This window comes from Ceratotherium simum, chromosome 19 (assembly GCF_057802395.1).
Source record: "Ceratotherium simum simum isolate JZ-2026a chromosome 19, ASM5780239v1, whole genome shotgun sequence".
Classification (NCBI taxonomy): domain Eukaryota; kingdom Metazoa; phylum Chordata; class Mammalia; order Perissodactyla; family Rhinocerotidae; genus Ceratotherium; species Ceratotherium simum.
Window position 1 is genome coordinate 43,591,654 of NC_141918.1, and position 12,486 is coordinate 43,604,139.

At 32.2% G+C, this 12,486-nt stretch overlaps 1 protein-coding gene across 1 annotated transcript in view; it reads right to left on the bottom strand.

The window, feature by feature from the left end:
- TRDN (triadin) overlaps positions 1-12,486 on the bottom strand; it is a 330,560-nt gene that overhangs the window by 23,179 nt on the left and 294,895 nt on the right. Inside the window, exons 29-37 of the mRNA XM_087443768.1 lie at positions 12,353-12,400; positions 10,288-10,335; positions 9,017-9,034; positions 6,966-7,010; positions 5,183-5,203; positions 3,429-3,455; positions 2,622-2,660; positions 1,627-1,662; positions 900-944 (exon numbers count right to left, since the gene is read on the bottom strand). Of these exons, the coding sequence (XP_087299894.1) occupies positions 900-944; positions 1,627-1,662; positions 2,622-2,660; positions 3,429-3,455; positions 5,183-5,203; positions 6,966-7,010; positions 9,017-9,034; positions 10,288-10,335; positions 12,353-12,400 (327 nt within the window). The remainder of the gene's footprint in view (positions 1-899; positions 945-1,626; positions 1,663-2,621; positions 2,661-3,428; positions 3,456-5,182; positions 5,204-6,965; positions 7,011-9,016; positions 9,035-10,287; positions 10,336-12,352; positions 12,401-12,486) is intronic.

The window sequence follows — 12,486 nt, forward strand, 5'->3', positions numbered from 1 at the left end:
ATAAAAATTGTGCTCCTATATCTTTCTACAAATTTGGTTTGCTCTCGTATTGTAAATTTTACCCCTTAGTATTACAGATAATTAAGTGTCTAAATTACTAATAATTATATGTCTAGATACATCCTGCCGTTTCGGGTATACAGACTACAGTAAACAGCAAGAGGAAATCAGTGAAAAACAAAAATCCACCCCACACACTGGAGATCTTTGTCTTGACTATGAATGAAAATGCTTGTTCAGTTATGACATGTTTATTTAGCACCTTAGAATTTAATGCATTTCAATGGTGTAACATTTTGAATTAATGGAATTTGCCTAAAATTACATCACCCAGACTACACAATTCACTTACAGCCCTATAGTTTTATGATAATCAATATCACCAAAGTGGGTCATTCTCATTTTAGGTAAAGAACATTGACCTACCACGTGCATGTTGGCATTTGCCCTTTACCACCATTTTGCATCCAGGCTGAATTAATTTAAAGAGCCAATTTATAATAATAAAAAATATATTTATGATGATAGCTATATTTTATGTATACATAGATAAAATAACTCCCAACTCTGTCTTTTTTTACTACTACATCATTTTTGACTGTACTCATGCTAAGAAAGTCTTTTGTAATAGAGAAATTTGTCCTCTGGCGTGTACTGGACTATTTTATTGAGTGTTTATGTTGTTAATAGTTTTGATTTCTCCATGTTTCCTAGTTTTCCATTGAAATATAAGCTTCCTGCTGGATTTCCTACCTGTCCACTTCCTCTGCTGTTAGCAGAAGGGTATACCTGCTAGGCTTCCTTGCTTTAAAAAAATTTAGTGTTAATATTTAAGTGCCAACATAATTCAGGAACCTCTATATTAACATAGCATTTGGATATTTACAAAGTTCAATTACCTTTTGTCACATTGTGAGACTGAAGACTTTCTTTTCCTGTTGGGACTGTTTATAAAGAAAATCCATATTAAAATATGATGTTTTAAAGGAAAATTTCACTAAAAATTAAAATTTTGGCTCACTTCAACTCTAAGCTTTAGCAATATGGAAATTTAAATGTAAATATTTTCTCAGGGTGATTTAAAAAATTTTCTCTTCTACTAACACCAAACAAAAATAAATGTTAGCAACAGAGAACATTTTGTTTGCAATAAACAGAGCTAGACCATGAATGTTGCAATTACAGAGTATTTAATTACAGAAAATGTCTTCTTTTGTTATTAATGATCTTTTTGATATGTCTAAGAATGCTTTCTTCCTAATCCAATAGAATATTTCTTTGATGATTAAGGCCTTTGTAAGTTTTTCAGATAACTACGTTGAAAATCAGTGATTATCATATTATATTTTATAGTTAAGAGAAAAGTAACATTGTAATGCCGCTTCTAACTTGTGGCTCTCCAATGGCGCAACACGTGGATGCAGACTTGCAGGGAGTGGCCTGCCATCCATTGCTCCTTTGACACTGTCATTATCACATATCCACTGATTATTTACCACATTTCTTCTTTTAATAGACCAGCACTCATCACGTACATCACTAAAAGTTTTATTTAAAAATGAAATAAATAAATTTTGACTCAAAATATTTTTGGCTTTAGGACTTTTCATTCTTTTAAAATTTTACCTTTTTCTTCTTTAAGATGCTTCACTTCTGCTTTTTCTATAGAGAAAAAATGGTAATTAGAGTCATGTATCATATTTATTCATAGGTCTTCCTAAGGTTTGGATTTACATTTTGTGTAGTCAGTATTCACAGTTCAGGAGTTATATGAAAAGAATTCCATGGTGTTAATTTAGCAATAGCTAAAGTTTGCTGTAGGATCTAAATTCCTACTCCCTTTAGATATCCAGTAAGGATGCAATATCTACACCTCTTGCATGGATAACCCTACAATGAACTGCAGTCCTGACGTGCTTTAAAACCAGTGCCCACATTTTCATGAATTGCTTTTAAGTGATACAATTTGTATAATTATATACTCTTTATTCCTGTGGGGTTTTTCCTTTTTATGTTGGTTTGTTTATTGTGGTAACATTGGTTTATAACATTGTATAAATTTCAGGTGTACATCATTTACTTCTATTTCTGCATGGATTGCATCATGTTCTCATGTTCACCACCCAAATACTAATTACAATCCATCACCACACATATGTGCCTAATCATCCCCCTCATCTTCCCTGCTACCCCCTCCCCTCTGGTAACCACAAATCCAATCTCTGTCTCTATGTGTTTGTTGTTGTTATTATCTACTACTTAATGAGTAAGATCATAGGGTATTTGACCTTCTCCCTCTGATACAATCCAGCTATTCCACCGCTGGGTATTTATCCAAAGAACGTGAAAACACCAATGTGTACAGATACATGTACTCCTGTGTTCACTGCAGCATTATTCACAATAGCCAAGTCTTGGAAGCAACCTAAGTGCCCATCAAGGGATGAATGGGTAAAGAAGATGTGGTATATATACACAACCGCATACTACTCAGCCATAAGAAATGATGAAATCCAGCCATTTGTGACAACTTATTGGACATTGAGGGTATTGTGCAAAGTGAAATATTCCTGTGTTTTTATTGCTAATTTGATATACATGACTTAAAATGTCATCTTCACCTTTATTTTCCCTTACAGATTTTTCAATTTTCTTCTTCCCTAGGGGGAAAAAAATAACAACAAGAAATCATCAGTTTAAGAAACATGATTTTCTGACTCAATCTTGGGGTAAACATTTGGAGATGAGACTTAATCCCATAAGTGGAGGAGGGTCAGGGCTCTGCCTTTTCAAAATGTAAAAGCAGAGTCTCCCTCCCATATGTGAGAACATATATACTTTTGTTATCTTTGGTTACTCGGCTTATATTGTCACCTGTACAGAGAGCCCCTCCCTTTTTTTTTTGCTTTTGTTTTTGTTTTTACATGCTTTGAAGTAAAGCTAGAGTAAGCCATGCATTTATTAATAAGTTTAAACTAGTTACAACAGGAAAACCGTCTAAATTTTCAATTGTTACTTTTAGAAAATGAGAATTTGACTGGTGCTATGGATGGTCAACAAATAAATTATTGAATAAAAACAATGAGTCATAAAATATCTCCAAGCAAAATGTGGACACATGTTTTTCAAAACAGTTTTGGTTGATTGATGATTTTCTTTAACTATATTTATCAGACGAGAGTGAGAAGGAAACCAATATTTAATGAGTGACAATCAAGTATGTAGTCAGAATGTCACATAGTATGTTACTTCATTTAATACTTATAACAAGGCTTTTTGGGAAGTCCTTATGCCTGTTCTGTAGATGAGGAAACCAGGAATCTGAGCGGTTAAGGGATTTTCCCAAACGTTACACAGCTAGATAGAGACTCAAATTTACATACTATTTCCACAGATCTGTTATCTCCTCTGGGAAAGCAAATATTTACCTGATTCTATGACTTCTGATGTTTCCTCTTTAGGAAAACAAAAAGAAAAAGAAAAGGAAAGAATAGTTTTGTATTTCAGTAGCAGACAATTAAGCTTCATCTGTAGATATTTCCTATCAAGTTCCAATAGTAATCACAATAGACACATATACTCAAAATGGCAAAAAGTGATACTGATAACTAACATTTCTGCAGATTGTAACTAGAAATCTTTTGAAAATGGAACCACTATAGAAACTAAGCTATACAGTCTATTCGTATATAGTAGAATTAATCAATTCTAAGTCCTTTGGTTGGTTATCTTAATTATACATTGCAAATTATAAATCTCCGTTACATAAACTTTTAACTTGATTTTCATATATGCATGCATGAATTCATTGAATATTTATAAAGCAATTTATATGCATTAGAAGTACTAAGTGCAATGGGTGGGGTTGTGGGATTAGGTTAAAAAATATCACGGAAATAAATTCAACTCCTGGTGACTACGGTCAGAGTAGGGAGACAACATATAAAATATTATTTGTCTGTAGCCTGTGATAATGCACAGCCGCCTTTGTTTTTGTTCTTTCAGTAAATTCATAGACCAATAATATTTTAAAACATAAGATGGCAGGTTTTTCAATGTATATCTTTCTTCACAAATCAGTTTAACTGATAACATTTTCTATAAACCTGATACATTAAATTATTAGTTTATATAACCTTTCTGGAAGCTATTTTCAAAATTCAGGAAAAATGATTAAAATATTTTACAATAAAGATGGAAAATTAATACAATTTCATAAACAAAACAGTATTTTCAAAATTATTGTGGTGATATTTCATATTGGAATTCTAGTTTTGACATTGAACACTTAATTTTTGTAATATTCTTTATATTAGTAGCAATAATACAAACTGAATATACTAGAGATTTTCTCCCACTGAAAGGAACATTTAATATTTTAGCATTGGCACCGAATCCATTCAGAATAAAATCGTAGCTGCATTTGTAAGAAAACTGTCCTAACACTCTTGAAAAACCAGGTTAGTCTTTGTCATTTAAAAATTTTAGATACGACTTCTAGATACACTCAATTGGAATGCACATATTTTTACCCCAGGGTAAACTCTGGATCATAATTTAACCGTATTAAGTAAACAATTTCATTTTTATGAAATTGCATAAAATTTCATAAATTTTCAAAGATTTCATTAACTGTTGCATTTTTATTATTTTTTGAAATGTCAAAATAAAACAGTGATTCTGAAATATTAAAAACAACTTACCTTCAGGCTTTTAAAAAATTAAAAAGCTAACGTGTGAAAATTAAATCATTGAAGACAGGTATTATGTGTTCTTCATGCTGTGGGATCTTCATACTGTGTTTACTTAACACATCCTAACAAACAACTAAATGTACATGAAAGAGAGATGCAACCACTTTTTTTCCCACAGGTATTAGTTATCATGGTGAATGTGTTAATGACACAGGTATGACAACAGAAATTTTAGGCATTCCCTCTCATATCCCAGTACAGTGTAATGTATCTAATAGGAGCTCAATAAATACATGTTCAAGGATTAAGGAATGCAGTACAAACGATATTCTTGTGTCAATCAGAATCATTTATGTAGTTAATGGCACAATGGCTATTGCATTAATAAACATACCATACATTTTATTACTGCATGTACAATTAAAAGAAATTATACAATTAAGATAACTAAATAGCAAATTCTTAAAATTCCAAAGTGGTACACTTACTTGAAATGGGTTTTGCCTTGTCTAAAAAAGAAGGGGAAAGGAAAAAAATTCAGTGTTAATTTTCTATCTATGGGTAAAATACTTGCCCTTTATATTTCTTATTTCTGTGTGTTCAAGTTAAAATAGGAATAGACTAAGCATATTAAAATTAACAATAGGCAATGTATTTTGAGTAATTTTGAAGTCATATTCTCAATGAATTTCCCAAAGAACAAGTTGCAAACTTCAAAATATAGAATCTTCTTGGTCTCTTCTTCATCCCTGTAAAACTTCATCTTTGGTTTGATGTAATATGAATGCTCACGATAATCTGAACTCCTTACTGTTTTTGAATGGCCACTGTCCTTTCAGAATACATATTAATATTAATTAATACTAACTATTTAAACTCTCCCAATCCAATATTTTGAATGAATAAGCTGACCTTATAAAATATCAAGAAGAATAAATGAGCAGTAGATGAAAAACACAAAACTACATCGTCTAAATGCGTGATCTCTTGCTTCATATATGTTGTCTTTTAAAAGTACTATCTAGAAGCATCAATTATGCAGTCTTACACCTAAAGATCTATTTATTCATAAAAAAGGGGACAACATTTGCTCATGATTGTGAAGAATTTGAGTCATCCAAAATTAGGTCAACTAACTAACTTATTAACATTGGGAATACAAATTGATATAACATGTTTTAGAGAACAATTAGGAATATCTACCAAAAAATTACTCTGAATACACCATTTCCCTAAAAAATTTTACTTTAAGGAATTTTACTCCAAAGATAAATTCACAAAACTAGACAGGTAGATATATTTATTATTGTATATTATTAAAGAAAGTTTGTTAGACAACTTAAACATATGTCAATCAAAGACTAGTTAAGTAAACTGTGTATAGCTATACAATAGAAGACTATTAATGAGGAAATTCTTTATGTACTGATATAAAGTAAATCTTCAAAATACATTCTTACATAGAAAAATCTAGGGACAGGGCTATTTTTAGTATGTTATTGTTTTAGTAAAAAAAAGAAAAGTGGGAATATATATTATTTGTGTATATGTATGTGTATATGTTATATATACACACACACACACACACACACACACAGTATATACATTGCTAGAAGGATACATTAAGAAATAACAGTGATTACCTAGTGGATATTATTTGATATTTTGGAAATGGGAGTAGTAAAATGGTACAATAAGAAAAAAGAAAGCAGAGGGAGGGATATTTTCACAGTTAGCCTTCTATCTGCCTTAGTGTTTGCACCATGCCAAGTATTATATATTTTAAAAATTGAATAATGTTCTTAAAAGAATTAAGCTAACTATTATATAATGGAATAATTTCTATTTTAAGAAAATATATCAAGTTGAAATTCATGATTAGTTTTCAATAAAACGTAATATGTGTAATTTGATAGAATGTTTTACAATACTATCAACATAAAATCAACTTCATTAGTATGATAAATGATATTAATATTGACAATAGTGAAATATTGAGTATTTTGGAACGGTCTAGGGAATCATGAAGGCAAATGCTATTTTGTTAATACAGCTGTATTATAATAGCATGTCCGGCAATCCACATATATTAGTTATAATATTTAGCAAAATGTTTGATTGTCAACAATATCATAGGCTTTATGTCAGATAAACCACAAGACTAACCATTACCAGTAAATAAAATGAAAAGCACTTGTATGCTTTGCTTTAATTTTCAAATTTAATAAAAATAGTGGATTAAGACAATATAAACCAAAAAGGCAAAAACACCTGTTTTTGTAGATGGAGGTTCTTTTTCATGATGTTCAGCTTTTTCTAGAAAGAGAAATCAAAATTAACTGGCAATCTGTGGATTGTTTGTGTAGCAAGCATTTTTTATTTATATATTTGCAGGCAATCCTCATTTATATGGGAAGCATGTCCCCAAAGTCATTTGCATGTAACTTGGAACACAGAAAGCACATTGCCATAGAAACACATTATACACAAGGTCAGGTTCATTCTCAGGGCATCTGGTAAGCATGAAGGTACTAACCCCCTTGGGGCCACGTGGTACAAGAAGAGAAGAGAATATGACAAAGAGGAGAATAATAAAAAGAGGATTTTTTTTTTCTTTGCTGAAAGTTGAGTCATTCCATGGGGATATTTTAAAGCAGATAACATTTGCCTTTGGCATTTTACAAGCTCCCTTTTCACCTCTCTGCCTCCTTCTAGCTCTCTTTTTGCCGAGTCAGAAGCAGTTTGGTGCTGGACATTAGTTTGTTGTTGAAAATTTGACCTAGACCCGCCCTATTCCAAAAAGTACCCCAGTTTGTGTTTTCATTTTCCTGGACGACACTCTCTTTCCAGATCGAGTTAGAACTCTTACAGATAAATCTCAACTAAATCTGGGACATGACAAGTGGAATCAAAATGTGTAAATGACATCCCTCTTAGCCCTCTGAAAAATGCTTGCATTAAAAAAAATTTAGGAGATCTCTCTCTTTCATCAAAAGTAGAATTTCAATGAAGCTATCTAGGGTAGGATATTTTGAATGGAGTTGAGAATATTTGGAAATAGAGCAAACCACTGCCACTGTTAATTCTTTCTAGTCACCCCCAGGGTTAGTCCTCCTGAGCTGTTATTGATGTTTACACTTCCATTCCTTCCTTCATTCCTGAATTTGGAGATTCTTTAAAAATACTACTATTTTTCCATAACAACCTGCACCAACAGTGAAGTATGTGGGAAGATGGGGACCGAGGTTGTCATAAGACTAAATTGGGTATTTGTAAATTAGGAATTGACAGCATTCAAGAATGAACCTCCATGAACTTAATTTGCATAAATTTTAATATTAAACTAGCATGCAATATAAAAGAAAATTAGGAAGTTAATAGTCAAGTTGTTAAGCTGTTATAATAATAGCAATGCAAAAGTATAATAAATTATAGTAACAATAATAATATAAAATGTATATTCAAAATACATGCAACAGGTTCTAGGATGTGAATATGTTCTATTTAGGCTCCATATATTTGCACCATATCTCCTCAACGACTTATATGGCCTCCTAACTGGTTTCACCAAATTCGTCTTTGAACCCTATCAATCTATTTTCCATATAGGAGCTGGAGAATATTTGACCAATAGCCACTCATGCCTTTATCTAAGCTTCCGTTTCACAAATGTACATCATTCAAGGACCAACATCACAATTTTGACACAATTTTGGACATATTTACTACTTGTGTGACAATGGGCAAATGTTCACGCCTTCCTGAGCCCAATAGTCACATAACGTGGTAACTTCTGTATCAGTTCTGAACAATAAAATGGATGTTCTTTAAAGTTCACAGTCATGAGAAATTTCCACGTTTTTAATAAACAAATGGCAAAACGTTTAGAATTTTATGGTTTTCTAAATTCCAAAGAGTATCTACAGTATAATTAATGCTGCTTAAAGCAAACAAATTAAAAATAATATATGGTTCATAATACCAACAATTGTAGAGAAGTTAATTTTTTTGTTATTCGTTATATATGTTTAAAAGATGCCAATCTATCTTAACTTCTTAGTATTATTTTATAGCCTACATGGACTTACTATTTTAAGATTAGTATTAGTGATCCAGTTTTGAGGTTTCTTTTGCATAATTATAGAGAACTCTTAATTAGTTGTGAAAGACAAGGATGTTAAATCAAAGCCATAACATTAATTTATCACCTATAAAGATATTTTAGCCTTAGACAACACTAAAAATTGTTATTAAAAATAAATGCAATTGTTAAAGTTGAAATGGCCAAGCGATATGTTTCAGATTTTATTTTCATCTCTTACTTGCTGATTTGGGCTTGACTGTGGAGAATGGAGGAAAGTAAATGGCATATTGATGAGTAAAAACCATGGAAAAAATAACTCGTTAGCATATGTACTTATCCTTCTTAGTGTTAGGTCCTCTGATTATCTTAAACTTAGTCCTTTCTCTCTGAGAACTGTTATTTCACTGTCAACAAATATATTAATCACACTGCTTACTGAAAAACTAAGACACTGGAAAGGTATGCAAAATTTAAAACAATCTAAGTATTTGGGACATAAATTCATTGGCTAGTTTCTTCATAATCCCCCAAATACCCATATAACTAAATGAGATTCTCGGGGGGTCATATTAACCCTTTGGGTGCAAATTAGAGGAATGTTAACTGAAATTATGATCTTAGGCAATGGTGGAATAGAGTACAACGGTCATATGAGGTAATGTGAAAATGGCCTTACGAGATTTCTTTCTTTCTCATGTAATAATAGCCTAGAATTTCTATAAATAATTAATTATTTCCTGAATTCTATTTTCCTTTGAGAAATTGTATTTAAATCCTGATTATCATGACAATCTCAGTTAAAAGAAAGAAATTATTTCACAGACTTTTTCCTTTGGAATGATTTTTAGTAAGAGATAGGACTCTACTAATGACCAAAGTGGGTAGGATTTCTGTCTTGGAATCAAATAGAGGAGATTCAAGATGGTTCAAGATGTCAGGAGAGATGAAGATTCAGTTTTGTTCATCCTTACAGGAAAAAGCTCTAGAATTTCAAGAGCATGTGCACTCCTTTTTATTTTCTCACATGAAACAATGAAAGATGGAATGTATTTGCTTTGATATTATATATTCTGCTTATTCTTTAGGGCAGATTTTAAAAGTTATACAACTACATAACTCTTTGGCGCGCTCATGAAAGGAAGTTATTCCATCTCATACATAAACGGCAGACAGTTTAAGATTTCTGTGATTTGAAAATTTGAGGAAATGTGGTTTGAAATAAGATTAAACACCTATTAGTACATGATAATCAATGAATTACATGGATTTCCTCATGAATTATATGTAAAGTTAGGTCAATCACAATTTAAAAAAATAAAGTTGTGTCACTCTAGTTTTTCACTGTTAATTGTTATTGAGTATATCTTTTAGTTATTTACAAAAATTCAGAATCTTGGAATTTATGGCACTATTGGTGTACACACTTCAGTGAAGATGCGAGTGTGTGTACGCACACCCACATAACACAAAACTGATACATAGAAGAAAAATCTGAAACATCTTGTTTACCTGTTTTTTCTATTGTGGTAGCTTTTACCTGCTTGACAACTTTTTCATCTGTGATAGGAAAAAATGTTAACAGAAATTTTAAGTGCATCAGTACAAAACGGTGACATATTTCAACCTTGATATTTTGTATTCCCTTTGAAATAACAACATTACTGAGAAAAACTTAGCTGATTCTTCAATAAAACAGCAATTGATATCTTCTATTCAAATTGGATGGGTGCACAAAGAAAATTTGTGCAGCTGCAGACATCCTTCACAGTTATCTCACCATAAATGTTTTCCTAAGGCAAATCACCCCCTACCCTGCCAATATACACCCTATCCCTTCCCTTCACTGCATTTCACTGTATTTATCTACAAGGAGGTATTGTTTTACAAGACATGTATCCCCTTTTCATTACTGAATTACAATAGGAATAAGCAATTTTTGACATTTCTTGTGCAAGATACCTGCCTAGAAACCTAGGATTAGCCTGGAAACCCAAGTTTTTTGTTTTTTTGGTTTTTTTTAAGTATTTTAAGCTAAGGAAGGGCAAAAGTGGTACATTTATGAGATGTCTTCTGTCCTCTATGTTTTCATAGACATAGTCAAGGGGATTTGGGTCAAAGTACAGATTGTTACATGATCCTCTATAAAATTAAACTTTTCAAGTATTTAGTAATGTCAGTGAATCAGCTGGTCAAATATCCTAATTAGGAAGTTTCATTGGGAAACAGAAAATTTGGAGTATGAATGTTATCACTGAAATGAAAGAAAAGTGTGTCCAGAGGACAATGCATTTGCTATACACTCAGAGACTAAACTCTCTCTCTCTGGATTTCACCTCAAAAATGATTGACATTTGGGACAGTGAAGAAAATAAGAAGATTTTATTATTTATTAAATTAGGAAGTTCTAAAAGTTGTTTCTAAGGTTTTGTTTATCGCAATACTGACTGCTCTCCTTGCCTCCCCCACACCCCAGCTCTGCTTTCTTTATTCCTATAGTTTCTGTTTTTTGGTGTCTCATATTCTTTAAAGCCTAGACAAATAAAATTGAACTGGCTCAAATCCATTGTAAATGGATTTTCTAAAGTAAAATTTTAAAAATGTAAGTAAAAGTTTTTCTAAGATATGCTTAGAGAAAGTTCTTTTTGTTTTTGGTGAGGAAGATTAGCTCTGGGCTAACGTCCGTGCCCATCTTCCTCTACTTTATGTGTGGCGTACCTGCCACAGCATGGCTTGATAAGCAGTGCATAAGTCTGCGCCCAGGATCTGAACCTGTGAACGCCGGACTGCGAAAGCGGAGCGCACAAACTAAACCAGTACACCACCGGGCTGGCCGCGAGAGGAAGTGTGTTTTTAACTTATTAAAGATTCTGGCCTAACCATATTCACAAGATTGAGTAAAAAAATTCAGCCTGGAATGAAGGACAATATTCTACAGAATAACTAAGGTTTGGGGCCACTTCAAAGTTAAACTCATATTTAATTAGCTTAAATTAAAACAAAGTTTATATTCTTAAATAAAAAGTAATTAATAAACTCATTTTGGTAAATTCTGTATCTCCCTTTATGAGCAGAATACATTGGCTTACCTCTACTTTCTCCAAAATGTAAGACCAAGAATGAAAAGAAAGTAAGAGAGGCAAAGATGGAGGAAGGAAGGAAAGAGGAGAGGAATCTGGGAGGGATGTTGATTTCCATTTCTTGGGACTTTTGGAATCTAAGATGCTCATGTTTGAATGAGCCATTCTGAGTTACAAGTTTTCTAAGGATATCTTGCCCTAAACAGAACAAAACAAATACAGAGCCCACTCACCTGAAAGCTGGCAATGATGGTTTTTGGGCTAAGCTAAGTCTCTCTTAGGAAGGGATGACTAGCTGTCTAGTCATATCTGACGAGTCAAGCTCTCAGTACAAGAAACATTGTGAAGATGACTAAAATTGGAGATATTCTAGAATCTGGATGACTTAAGACATGAATCGTCCCTAATAACTTTAGATTTGACTCTAAGCTCTTCATCTTGCTAAAACTAGAACATTGAGAGACAATTTGATGCTACAAATACCACCTGCAAAATACCTGGTTTACCATGAGAAACAGTCTTTTCCGGTTTCACTATGTCTTGTTCTGAAAATAATAAGAAAATCTTTTCAGATGTTTAGAAGCTTTATCAATTAACATATGGTGGATTTTGTCTAGGATGTAGGCCAGTG